Below are 13501 nucleotides of genomic sequence, written 5' to 3'. Positions count from 1 at the left end.
ATCTCTGCAGGAAGCAAACACCATCAGGTCCTCTGCAGACGCTGAGCTGTGCACGTGCTCACCACGTAACGTTTTTTGTGCTGAATCTCAAGAAATGTTCATAAAAGATATACCTATAATCATTTATCACCACTGATGAACAACACAAAGATTATGTTATCCTTTTTAAACAGAGGTGCATGCAGAACTCGGCACAACACCTGCTCTAATATTCAGAAAAATTATCATAAAATCAATATCCTCAGCTACTGACACAGTTACGGAACACGTTATTGACCTTTTCAGTAAACCTAAATTTAATTAATGTTATTTAAACCTTTTTGAGTGTCGCTTATTATCAGTGTTTCCCCATCATGCTGTGACTTCCTGACTGTTTCTTCTTTTTTATATTCTGTGGTGAGTACTATGATCACAAGATGCATAAATTTACTCACCACAGAAGGTAAAAGGTTCTTTTTGTCCAGCACATTAAAAAGCAGTTTCACAAATTTGTCACTATCTGCTACCTGGTATGTTCATTTCCATGTTCTGAAATATCTTTTTGAAAAACAAAATAGAACAATACAGACATAAAACTGTTTTTTGTTGATATTCTTCTAAATAAAACACATTTTTGGATTTGGTTTGTTCTCCCATCCACACTACACAAAGTTAGACACTTAGGATTTTAAAATTCTAAAAGGTTAAATTGGAAAATGCTGGCGTTGTAATAATGAACACGGATCATGAAGTTTATCAAAACATAAAATCCAGCGGCAAAGTTTTCCAGGCACGCTCCTCAGCAGGAGCGAGTGAAAAGGCACCGCCACAGTAATAACATTCATTTATGTAAGAGTTAAATAAAAATGTTTAATATATTTTTATTTAGTATTAAAACATAAAATACTGTACTTATACATAGCTTAAGTTTGGTAAAAACGTAGTTAATTGTTTAATAAAGAAATATATGAGCACAATATTTACATAACTGGAAACATAAAATAAACACAAGCAACTGTAAATGTGTTAGCATATCTGTGAAATCATAACGTCTCTTCAGATTAACAGCAGCTGTTGTGGACAAAAAGACTTTGTGCTAACGGCTCTTTAGTCTAAATAAGTTGTTCTTCTTGTAAACACTTTGATCTATTTGTGTAAAACATTTCTTCCATCACAAAAGCCCCATTTTGTTCCATCATCATTTTCACATTTGACACTTTTACTTGGATGTTTGAACCTCATTAAAAAAACAAACAAGACGCTGTTTTCCCTCCAAAAAAAAAAATCTAACTTTGACAACACCTAACATGTGTTTTGCAGTCATCAATAAATCACCTGTCCTGCTCGTATCAAAGTTGTCCCATGTGTTTAAAGTGTGTGTCACTGACATTCAGTGAGAGACGCTGCTTCACTTCTGTCTGTGATAAACCCAGATGTAATGCAGAGCTTCTCCTGTGAATCAAAATAGTAAAGAAAAGTGCATTAAATTTAATTAAAAAAGTTAACTGTATAAAAGTGTAACATTCACAGAGAATCTAACTTATTTTTGAATTACTCCATCCATCACTCAGCAGCTCAAGAAACACACAAAAAGGGGTTTTCTTTGCATGTCTCAAGATATCTACCCATTTTTACCAACTGCTCAGCTTTTGCTCAGTCTACAGGTTCACGTAGTCTTGGTTTTATGAGTTATACCCAATACATGAAAAGAAAACTCCCAAGTGTTTGAATGTCAGTAAATTACTACTCGAGCTACCCATACGTCAATAAAAACTTACAGAGTACACAGACGTCAGTGTGGAATCAGGTTTCTGGTTTCAGCTTCTCAGAGAGCTGAAGGTTGTCAGGAGCTGGAGTAATAACACGTTTATTTAGTACAGCTACTGTATGCGAGTTACATAAACTATAAAATCAATGCTGCACAGTAAGAGTTTAGCTCAGACTTGATGCACATGAAGGAAAAATAAAATACTTACAATCTGAAGGGCGCTTGGCTGAAATTAAAAGAAAATCCAAATTAAAATGATTCTATGTATCACAGCTGTAAACAACAGAATATCCCATCCTCTCAAACGAATCTGATCTCCTCTTAAGTTCACACAAACTGCTTAGAAAAACAAATTTTGCCATTTTGACAGGTGCAGTTGACCCGAAGGTGCCGGCTGGTTCAGCTGGCAGCTGAAGCAGCTGGAGGCTGAAGCATAGTGAAAATAGGGCCCAGGCGTAAACATACAGAAATGACCTTTTAAAGGCCGATATTTTGTTCAGCTGAACTGTAGAAGTAATTTTATATTTACATTCCATTTAGCTGACGCTTTTATCCAAAGCGACTTACAATTGCTATAAATATCAGAGGTCGCACGTCTCTGGAGCAACAAGGGGTTAAGTGTCTTGCTCAGGGACACAACGGTGTGTCACAGTGGACTTAAACCCCGGTCTCTCACACCAAAGGCATGTGTCCACTGCGCCATCACCATTTTCACACAGAACGGGGACTGTGGATTTTGTCATTCACCTTTTACACAGCAGATCGTTCACGATGGACAGCAGGAATGATCACAGCGAGTTTCACTCTCTCACCTTTTCTCCTTTTGTAAACTGTGACACCAGTGCCCACAGTGAAGACGATAGCCACTGCCAAAACTGCCGATATGATGATGACTAGTGTCAGGTCACTGGACTTCTCAACTGAAAAAATAAACAGTCAACTGAGAACAAACACCTCAGAAAGCAGTGGCCTGTACTATGAAGGGAGTTCAACCTACTCAGAGTTAACTCGGGGTTATTAAGCAAAGTCAGGGTTGACGAACTCTGACCGCCTACACTGGAGGTAAACGGTACTACGACGGTGGATAAGATGTTGGTTAGTTGAGTTCATGTTAACCCGGTGTTAACTTAATTGGAATTTGTGTGAGTTCGCATAAAAGGGGCGTGTTCGGCCGGCGCGAGATTTTGTTCACATATTTTCCCCAGAAGAATGCTCGTTGGGATATAAGAAGTTTAAAGACACGTTAACGGCTAAAGTTACGCATGCAGTGGAAAGTTATATTAGATTTCACAATCGGATTTAGCAGCGAGAAAATACTTGTGGGTTTAGCCCACAACACTATATTATCATGCACCTTAGAGACTTTGCCGTAGATTGGGACTATTCAGAAGAAAACACCAGAGTGATTTTGATTTTTTGTGACTTAATTTCAGGGAATTTCTCGGTTTATTAACCCCCAACCCTGGCTCCGTATTTTTTGGACATGTAAAATATGTGAAAACACAATTATAGCCTACAGACTATCTAAGAAACTGTCCCATTAATTAAGGCTCGCTGTTGGAACGTGATGCTTTTGTGTTCAGAATAACTTCAATTCAGCTGCAGCCCCAGTGGAACAAGTCAGGATGAAATCTTTAGAGATGTGGCGTAAATTGCCATGGCAACAGATCTGGGTTAACACCTATCCACCTTTCGTAGTACTGGTTAATCGGGAAGTTACACCCGACGTCACAAAGTTACTCCTGAAGTTACCTGCATAAGCCGGTTACCTCACTTCGTAGGTCATTGGTTCTGTATGTAAGAAATAGTCTGGAACACAACCCCCAAAACACTGCAGGTTTTTTATGGACTGAACAAACGCATATGATTGGTTTCAACAATGGACACAACAGACAGAAAGCTAGCATTTCAGACAATGAAACTTTCTTCTCTGTTGATAGTATATGTGTTGAAAGGTTTAGCAATGAGAAGAATCTGTAATTAGCCACGCATGCTAGCTGGATCCAGTAATGTTTATTGTGAAACACACACTATAAAAAAGTAACATTAATTAAACATCAGACACATCAAAGTTCATGTATGTTTTCAAGCTCTGCTACTTACTCCAGTGAGTTTTTGATTTTGTTTGCTGGGTCCAGCTTGGTGATGATGTCATTCTCAACACCGGAGAGCTGAAAAACACACTCGTACATCCACCAGTCTTCGGGTGTGACCAGCGAAACGTCCAGCTCCACACTCATCTGGAAGGTCCCGTCGGGGTTGTGGAGAAGCTCACCGTGGTCAACATGCTGATGAAGCTCCTCCCCATGTCTGCTCCAGAAGATCACGGCTCGGTCAGGGTAGAAACCTGTGGCATGGCAGCTCACCGGAGACGAGGGCGTCTTCCGGAGGAGGGACACAGAGGGAAGCTCTGGAAAAAGAGAACGCAAGACAAACAAGGACAGATAGCTGCTAACTTCAGATGGCCTTAATCTCCACCAGGGCTCAACAGTATCGACTATCAACTGGAAAAGAATGAAGCATTTTGATGTCGTTTATTACCACGCTACAGCCTCTCCCCTGTTCTCGGGCTGAGCTCCTTCACATACACATGTGTAACAAAAACCTTCACGAGTAAAAAGCCAATACTTTTATCACTACACTGAAGAAGCCTCTTGGATGAGAGGAGGATCTTCAAGAATCTTCAACCAGTTGAGACCAAACCTGGATGACTAAGACTCTTCACAGACATTTATCAAACATTTACAACATGTAGAACAGTATTTTTAAACCTGGATCTTATTTTGCTATGTTTCTGTGTCCATGTGATTAAGTGGGACGACATTTTTTGAAACTGGTCCAGCAGTCAGCAGCAGTGTAACAGGGCTGCAACAAAGTGCTTGTTTTTGCCACTGACAGGTTATTGCAAGTGTCTGACAACATTATAGAAAGGATCCCTACACAGACAGACGCTTGTTTAAAGAGTAAGATCATTTTTGTTTAACCAGAAACAGCTTCATGTAACTCATTAACATAAACAGTATTTTTCAATAGATGTTGAACAGTACGTGATTGACGGTTCTTTCTTTTAATCAAACATCAAGATGAACTTCTCCTAAACCTGACTGGAAACGCATGCTTTAAAAAACGTTTTATTATAGCTTATTTTATTTCTTATTCTTATCATTATTATAATTCTGTCCTTCATGTATTTTATCATTCAATGTGATTTTCATCTGTCTCTGTGTGAAGACATAAGTGCTCTATGGAAGTTTATTGATATTATATTGTTATTTTCTTTGATGTCGCCGTGTTCCCACATTTCAGCATTTAACTTTGTGAGTGCAGGCTTACAGACAAAACACTACTTTATAACATTACAACAACATTGATTTCAATGTGTCAGATAAATATTTAATCAACATTTCACATCTTAATTAACCTTCTGATCTCATTTTCAGGTTGTGAGCATTAAATACACTGCCACCCTGTTGTGCTACACTGTATATATACAGTAAACCCTACTTTTACCTACCTGTTCTCAGCAGAGTGCTCTTCCCGTAGTTCAAACTGTTCTGCAGCCTCACGGGACACTCCTGGGTCAAACGGTGCTCCATGAATTCTAACCAGCTTTTGTCATTATTCCACTTATGTTGGGTTCTAATAAGCTGTGGTTTTGTAGCGATCCATCTCTGTGCCTTCATATCCAATATTAAAATGTCTTCTCCTTGATAACTATTTAGACCGAAACCGTTAACTTGTCCAGTTTCATCGTCCCATTCACAGCCATGCAACACCTGGATTACATGGATGCCTGAGAGAGAGATGGAAACACAGGTTTTTATCAATAAATCAAGTTAATGAGTGAATTTAATATGATATCTAAGCTTAAAAAGAATTCAAAGTAATGCAAAATTAACCATTATACAATATTTTAATATGTATCAAACAGATTTTAACGTACTTTTTAGACGATTTAACTTGTGTCCTGGGTTTTTGTCAACACCGTCACACATTTTTTTTTAAATAAAAAAAATCAGGAATAATTGCTGGGATTGGCTCCAGCCCCCCCGTACGCAGGATAAGTGGTTGACGATGGATGGATGGAACTGAAGGCTGCCAAAACTCTGAGGACCCCTTTATCACTTCCTTGTTCTTTCTAATACTATGAGACCACTCATAGTTTTTTAGTAAGTTTTTTAGATTCTATATATTTTATACCTACTTGTTGATACCTTGCATGTCACAACCGTAGTGTGTCAACACCATAATTAATGTAATGTAAGATTTGTATCATATTTTCTGTTATAAATTCCTAATTTAAGTAGATTATAGAGGTCAGAAGCAACTAATCATAAACAAGATGGCTCCTGTGATGAGCACATGTGTTTTAAGGGTAAATATGGGATTTTGTCAACACCATCAGGATTGGTGTCTAAGACTACTTTAGTGATTTTACCTTCTAAACATTTGATATTACTGTTATTCAGTTTCATGTGTTGAATTTCAAGCAACTGCCAGAAAATAGCTTTATGTTTTGAATTGAATCTCATTTTCATAGAATCTCAAGTACTCAATATGTAATAAGGTGTTGCTTATACTTATCCATCAGAAAAGTATACTGACTGCATGATGAAATGCATTTCAGGCCATAATAGCTAGTGAGAAGCTATTAGTGGAGGAACGAAAGAGAAGGAACAGGAAGTATCAAAAAAGAAGGTGAATAAAATTGATAGCCAGGAGTTCCTGAGAAAGGAGGGGGAAAGATTGAGAAATAGGGTGGAGGAGGGCAAAATAAAAAGAATCAGTAATTTGTAAGAAACAGAAAAGAGATGGTTTTGGAAACAAGCACAGAAAGAGCCAAGCGGCCTCATGAACAGAGCACAGCATCTACAGACCCCATTTCCACAAAAGTTGTGACATTTTCCAATAAAAATAAATGATAAACTGGGATTATTTTACAAATAGAATAAAGATTTTCAATAGTTTTACTGAGCAATGTAACTGTATTTTTGTACATATAAGCAAAGTTTGAATTTCATGCGTGCAACACAAGCAAATAAATGTTGGGGCTTGTTTACCTTTGTGTTACCTCACCTTTCCTCGGATAACAACTGATCGTTTGGGAAGTGAAGATACTAATTGTGCCAGTTTTATAATTGGAATTTTTGTTATTTCCTGCTTGATAGCTGCTCAACAGTCTGTGGTCGCCACTTCTCCTCTTAATGATGCGCCATACATTTTCAATAGGAGACAGATCTGGACTGGCAGCAGGCCTTTAAAGAACACGCAATCTGTGGGTACGAAGCCACGTTGTTGTAGCCCCGTCATTATGCAAATGAGGAGGGGCTGTGTCTCCATACATACCACCCAGTACCTTTCGCTGAAATTTTGCCACAAAGGCGGGGCGCTCCAATGCATCCTTACTTGCAAAGCCTTTGGTGGATGCAACTTTTTATATCCAGTTATTGTGGAGTCTTCCAAACAGGTGTTACTTGAATATTCTGTGCACTTTTCAACTATGTCCCAACTTCTGTCGAGTGTGTTGCAGGCATGAAATTCTAACTTTGTTTATATTTACAGAATACGATTCTGCTGGTCTGTAAAACTATTGAAAAATCTTTTCTTTGTTCTTTTGTCAGTTAAATAAAGGTTCACTTTATTCACAGGCTTTTTGGAAAATACGCCAACTTTTCTGGAGATGGGGTTTGTAGTTTGTGTATAAGCAGCACAGAATTGTGTGTCTCTTCATTATACTCACACAAGATTATGTCACGACGTTACTATGGTGACCAGGTCCATTGAGTGGGTACCATAAAGTTGAAAAGGGGCTTAATAGCCTTATGAGATATTTCAGTCTGTACCAAAGTGGTGGTCCCACATTGCCATCCATAAAGCCATGAAGAAGAAGTGAAACATTCAGTACACGCACCTTCAGTCTGGTTAAAGCGCGTCTTTAAAATCTCGATGTTGACTCTTCCTATCTGCTCTTGACCTTCCCAGTACGAAGTTTGCCTCTTCCAGTACTCTGGATCATCTGCTGTGACTCGGTCCATCCAGGCCTGTATAGGTACTGTTGTCTTGGTGATGCTGTCATAGTAATCTGTCTGAACGCCATCAACAAACACAACGGCCACAAAGTCGGGGAAGTTTGCGACCTCAGACGATGCGGTGTAGACATGCTTCAGGGAGTGTATCACTGCAGAGAAAAGATGTAACACGGTCATTTTAGCACAGTATCTATTTACAAGGAGTATTTTTCTTATTTTGTATTAATTATTTTATGTTTAAAACTACTGACTTTGATAATTATTTGATATAAACTGATACTCTGAGTGGGATAACTTTCCAAATTTATTACTAAAATATAATTAACAGAGCAAATTCTCTAGCATTTCTTCAATCTCTATGACCTAAAGCCTATTGTGAGCTGTCCAGCATATGTATATACAGTATATATATATATATATATATATATATATATATATATATATATATATACACGTGAGCCACCATGTGCCAAACTTTGGTCAAGCCAGCCAATGTCTGAATTTCATTCATTATTTAGGTTATAATAATAATAAATTTATTATTATTATTATTATATTAGCTATATTACTATATATATATATAGGCAATAATTGTGTCTATGTCTAAATCTGTGTTCATAAAACAACAAAGAACATGAAGGAAAACGTGTACCAGGCCATCATTACCATAATGAAACTACTTTAGGTGCAACGAAATTGTGAGGCTGCTGGCTTTTTGCTGGCTTGACCACGGTTTCGCATTCTGCGGCTCCTGTTACCGTGGTAATATTGTCAGGGCATTATTAATAAATACACAATATGTGACAACACCAATGGAAAGTGTAAAGCTTCTTGCAGACTGCCCAGACAAATGCCGACCAACTCCAAGCAACACCAACTGTTGGATCAGTGTGCGCCGTCAGTCGGTGTTAGTCGGATGGAGTTTTTAGAGTCCTAGAAAGTCTGACCAATGTGTGCCGTTTTCCAACCAATCGTAACATTCTGAGAGTTCCCTTGACAACTGCCCAGTGCCTCCTGAAGTGTTCGTCCCCTGAACACACCTCGTCTGCCATTGCATCCAATGTCTACATATATAAATTAGGGCAGTCAAAAATAGCGCGTTAACGACGTTAATTCGTTGTTTGTCGTTAATTACGTCAATTTTTTTAACGCATTTCACGCATGCGCAGTGTGACAAATTATTCAGGTCAGGAAAGTGGTTGGGACGGGAGCTAGAGGCGAGATGGAGCAAGGTGAGCAAAGTGGGCCTATTGACGGATTCAAATATAAAAAGAATGATGATGGTACAGTTAACAAGTACAAGGTTATTTGCAAGATTTGTAACAAGGAGTTTCAATTTCACCGGAGCTGTTCAAGCTTGAGGTACCATGTCAACGCCAAACATGCGTTTGCTGGGTCGTCAGGTTCAGCAAGTGGTTCGCGCCAGACCATGCTGAATTTTCGCGGGCCATTAACAAAATCAACCTCAGATAATTTGACCAACAAAATAGCAAAATGGATTGCAAAGGATTGTAGACCCGTTAGTATTGTAGAAGACTCAGGTTTCATTGATGTTTTGCAAGTGGCGTCTCAAGACTCATCCTATAGGCCACCGTCAAGAGCCACAGTTATGACGAAAATCCACGAGCTCTATCAAAACGAAAAAGAAAAAAGGAAAGAGGTCTTGGCTCAAGTAAATCATATCGCCCTGACAGGAGACCACTGGACATCAGTGAATAACAACAATTATTAACAATTATTTGGCTGTGTTAATAAACAGACATAATATGAAAATTATGTATCTGTGTCTTTTTATTTATCTTTTGGTATGCATTTCAGAAAAAAAAAATGGTTAGGATTCAGGTGTAATTGCAAATAGTGATTAATCCTGATTAATCCACTGAAAATTCTGATTAATTTGATTAAAAATTGTAATCATTTGACAGCCCTAATATAAATGTATAGTTGCTGCCAACCAGGGCCATAAGTACTATGAAATTACAGTGTTTGTTAATAAACAGAGCCACTATTTGGTGGAGGTCTACTTGCTACATGTTTCCCATCCAAAGCACCCAGACAGTGGAGGGACTGCCACTTCTTCTGGAACCCACCAGCAATCTCCAGCCATTCAGATGTTTGTGCGCTGTGAGATAACTGTTGTTGTGATTTGGAGCTATATAAATAAAATGAAAGTTGAATTGAATGTTGTGTTTGGGCACTAAATGAAAAAAGTAAATCAACATTAGTGATGTTGATGTAAGAAAATGGACCTAAGAATGAAGAGAAAATGTGACTGACACAGACAAAGAGGAACCGACCCCAAGTGGTATCACAACCCCGCTCATTAGGCGCAAGACGAAGTCCCCGGACAGCTCAAGAAAGAGATACGCAAGCTCTGGAGACAGATAATGCTACTCTGCGGCATACTGTCAGTACATGGAGCATGAATTTAGAGCCATTCAAGAGTCAGACCCGTGTTATATTCGATATGTAAAAGCTCAGATAGGTCAGCTTATCTATAATGTCACTCACAACCATCTGTCGCAGTAGGACAACCCTTTTTGATTTATTTGATGCATTCCTGTTGCAATAGTATCTGCTGACTATATCAATGTACATATAACATATTACAATGTGATTAATAAATTATTTTATTTATTGAAACACAGAGATGTATATATACATACATATCATTGATATTTGTTATTTTGATTACACATTTTACTGACATGTGCCTGCATATGGAGGACCGATCCTGACACAGGCAGAAATAAATACAGAAATAAATAAATAAGCATCCAATTAAATACACAAAATAATAAAGTAAATAAATAAATGTAGGTAGTAATTAAATTATACAAGGAGACATAAATGTATATATTTTAATTAGTGTCTTTACTTATTCACCTTTGTAATAATTACCTTATTTATTTACTCTCCGTTATAATCTTCAACTTTATTTATTAATTACTTATTTTTAAATGTATTTATTTATGTGTGTGTTTTAATATTTTTGTCTGTTTTATTCTTCCTTTGTATTTTTTTACCTTATTTATTTTCACCCATGGTATTTATTTCTGCCTGTCTTTTTTAAATTTCTGTATGCATTTCTGCCTCATTATGCAAATGAGGAGGGGCTGTGTCTCAAGGGGTCATCTTCTCTGCTATTGGTGGACCAGTCAGACAGGAGAGCTCCTACTCTGCCTGCAGACATCAAGCAGCTGCTCTTCACACAGTCAGATCGCGGAAAGTATAATCCTTGCTTCAGAAAGACGCACATGATGACCCAGGTACCCCTGGCCTGTAAGCAGCAGGCTATATGATATATGCTGATGATGATAAATTATTAATGCATAACGTTACCTTGAAACATTTTTCACAGAGAACTTCATGGATGGCCACACAGGTTTCAGGAAATGTATAACAACCAATCACAAATTGGTAAGAAATGTTCTGGAAGGTTTCACGTGTAAAGAACAAACATAAAAACACCATGTTATGCAATAGGTTTTACTATATCTGAAGGGTATTGTATGAATAAAGTAGGCTGTATAGACGTAGGACAGCCTATGTACATTTTAGAATCTTAAAGTCACCATGAGGCGTTCAGGAGAAATGCAGTATTTTCTGGCAGTGAGTGGAGTAACCATGCTCAGTAAATGCTTGAAAGCTGGAGGCGCAAAACGGGCAAAGTTTGCAAAATCTCTGCACATGTAAATATTTCATTTTCATTTCATATCATGCACAAACCTGCCACACTGCATATATTTGTTGTTAATTGTAAATCTTTGTTGTTGCAGGATCTGCCTCCTGTGCGTCAGTCTTCTCCACAGTCTCCTCCTGACTCGGTTTGACTACAGCTTAAGTCATTGTTTAAGATGAGTAAACATTTTTTTAAAACACCATTCATTATCTGTGATAATTCTGTGTGTAAAAATGCTTTTATTTTGAAAACGAAACTATGTCAAGAGCTAAAGATGATGAAATGTTTAGTCTTTCATTCAAAAAGTCTTTATAAGTTTAAATTAGTTTTTTTAAATGCATATATTTTTATGCTGAACTCTAATCAGAATCAGAAAAACCTTAAATCGTCAAGTGGAGGAATTTGACTTCAGTTTTACATTGTCTCAGTGTACAGTATGAACGAGTATATCCCATGCACACAACCATCAGCAGCAAGTCGTTTATGCTGTATTTTAACAGAACAGTAAAACCATGCTGAAGTAGCCTCAGGTGTTCCGCTAAATGTGAAACTTACCTGGAGATGCAACATGGCATGAAAGCAGCAGCAACATCACCCGCATCCTCCCGAAAAAGAGAGCCGAACCCGGAGGAATGGAAGGAGTCTGTCGCTCAACCAGCGACGGTTTCATATCTTCGTCTTCCTGATCCGAAGACTCACAGCAAACTGTCACCACCGGAGCTCCGGGGAAAACTGCGGACCAATCGGAACTCAGGAAATGCTCATACGTCATGGGTTACTGGACTGATTTTAAGGACAGAGTTTGATTCTGAAAGTGAAACATCCGCAGGCTGATTGGTCAGCTGCGCGGAGGAGAAAGAGAAAGCTGCAACTCTCAATACTTTAAAATCAAGGCTTTTCTGTTTGCTGCTGCCTTTTATTAAATCAAACTGAAGACTTTTGAATAATATCTTCCAGGCTCTTCTGTATTGATCTTTTCATTTTCTATTTAACTATTTTTTAAATTGTGTTTAAATGTATTTTTATATTGGCCCGTGTTGCTTATATGTTTTATGTAAAGCACTTTTAATTGCTTTGTTGTTGTCTCTTGCCTTGTTACACAACCTTTTCTGTCACGAGACAAGACAACTTTGATTTGTCCACATCGTGACAGTAATTTCATGTGTTCAGCATCACCTGCTTTGACTGTGGGTGCTGTGAGCTGTTCAGATCTGGTAAGTAGGTCGATATTTAAATCTTATCAGTACTCTATTTTTGATTTACTGATTTTTGAGAGTCATTTTCAGCCACATGGTTTGGTTCACAGATTCTTGTATTCCCTTTATGACTAGATACCTACAAATCTATTGACTACTGACCTAATTAGAAAATGTCAGCATGCTAACAGGCTAAACTAAGATGGACATTATAAACATTATGTTGTAATTTAATTTAATAATTAAATTACAATTGAATTAATTTAATAATTAAATTACTTTATTTTATTGTAGTTTTGCCTTAAATCATAAGCAAGATTATTTTATTGATGTGAATGTAGAATATTAATGTTATTATTTTAGTTAATTTGAGTATTTCTTTTAGGGGGGGGGGGCTTTTGTTCTGAAGGTATTGGGCATCTTTTTTGCATGTGAATCTACATATAGTGGTAATCACATGTAGGACAGGCAGGTTCATGGTTTTTTACCAGGGCAAGAGAGGCTGCAGACACCATTTGTTTGTATGCTTGCCTGGACACTGGACTTATTTTTTTCCCTGCGTAAGATTCGCTCCTTAGGTGCCTCAGTGGCCGTTTGATTTTGATTTTGTTTTACTTTAGTCTGATGTGATTCAAACCTTTGAATTATGTGGATTCAGAAAGTGAGAGCATTTATCAGAAGCCTCCAGCCAACAGAAACGCTTTCATTTTATAATACCGGTAAGTCAAATCAAATCGTATCATATTCCTCATCATGCTGAAAACAAGCATCAGCGTCAGACTCGTTCTGGACTTTCGATGTGACTTGATCTGGAGCCAAACTCACTGCAACACGGGACAGAAAGGCA

At 37.8% G+C, this 13501-nt stretch overlaps 1 protein-coding gene and 1 long non-coding RNA gene across 2 annotated transcripts; both read right to left on the bottom strand.

Moving 5' to 3' along the window:
- Positions 1-838: 838 nt before the first annotated feature.
- On the bottom strand, positions 839-2667 carry LOC119907586. The gene is made up of 4 exons (XR_005445119.1): positions 2560-2667; positions 1956-1973; positions 1758-1829; positions 839-1431 (listed from the first exon to the last, which is right to left on the bottom strand). It is a non-coding gene; the product is annotated as an uncharacterized LOC119907586 (long non-coding RNA).
- A 1179-nt stretch (positions 2668-3846) lies between these two features.
- On the bottom strand, positions 3847-12441 carry LOC119907713 (major histocompatibility complex class I-related gene protein-like). Its single transcript, XM_038725414.1, has 4 exons — positions 12014-12441; positions 7659-7925; positions 5262-5540; positions 3847-4157 (listed from the first exon to the last, which is right to left on the bottom strand). Exons 1-4 carry the CDS (start codon positions 12228-12230, stop codon positions 3847-3849), a joined length of 1074 nt encoding a protein of 357 aa, XP_038581342.1. The 5' UTR covers positions 12231-12441.
- Positions 12442-13501: the final 1060 nt, after the last annotated feature.

The sequence above is a fragment of the Micropterus salmoides genome, unplaced genomic scaffold (genome assembly GCF_014851395.1).
Source record: "Micropterus salmoides isolate LMB-PRFRI ecotype aquatic unplaced genomic scaffold, ASM1485139v1 Ms_hic_scaffold_17, whole genome shotgun sequence".
Taxonomy (NCBI): Eukaryota; Metazoa; Chordata; class Actinopteri; order Centrarchiformes; family Centrarchidae; genus Micropterus; species Micropterus salmoides.
The sequence above is the reverse complement of the archived record's forward strand: the minus strand, read 5'-3'. Positions and strand labels throughout refer to the sequence as shown.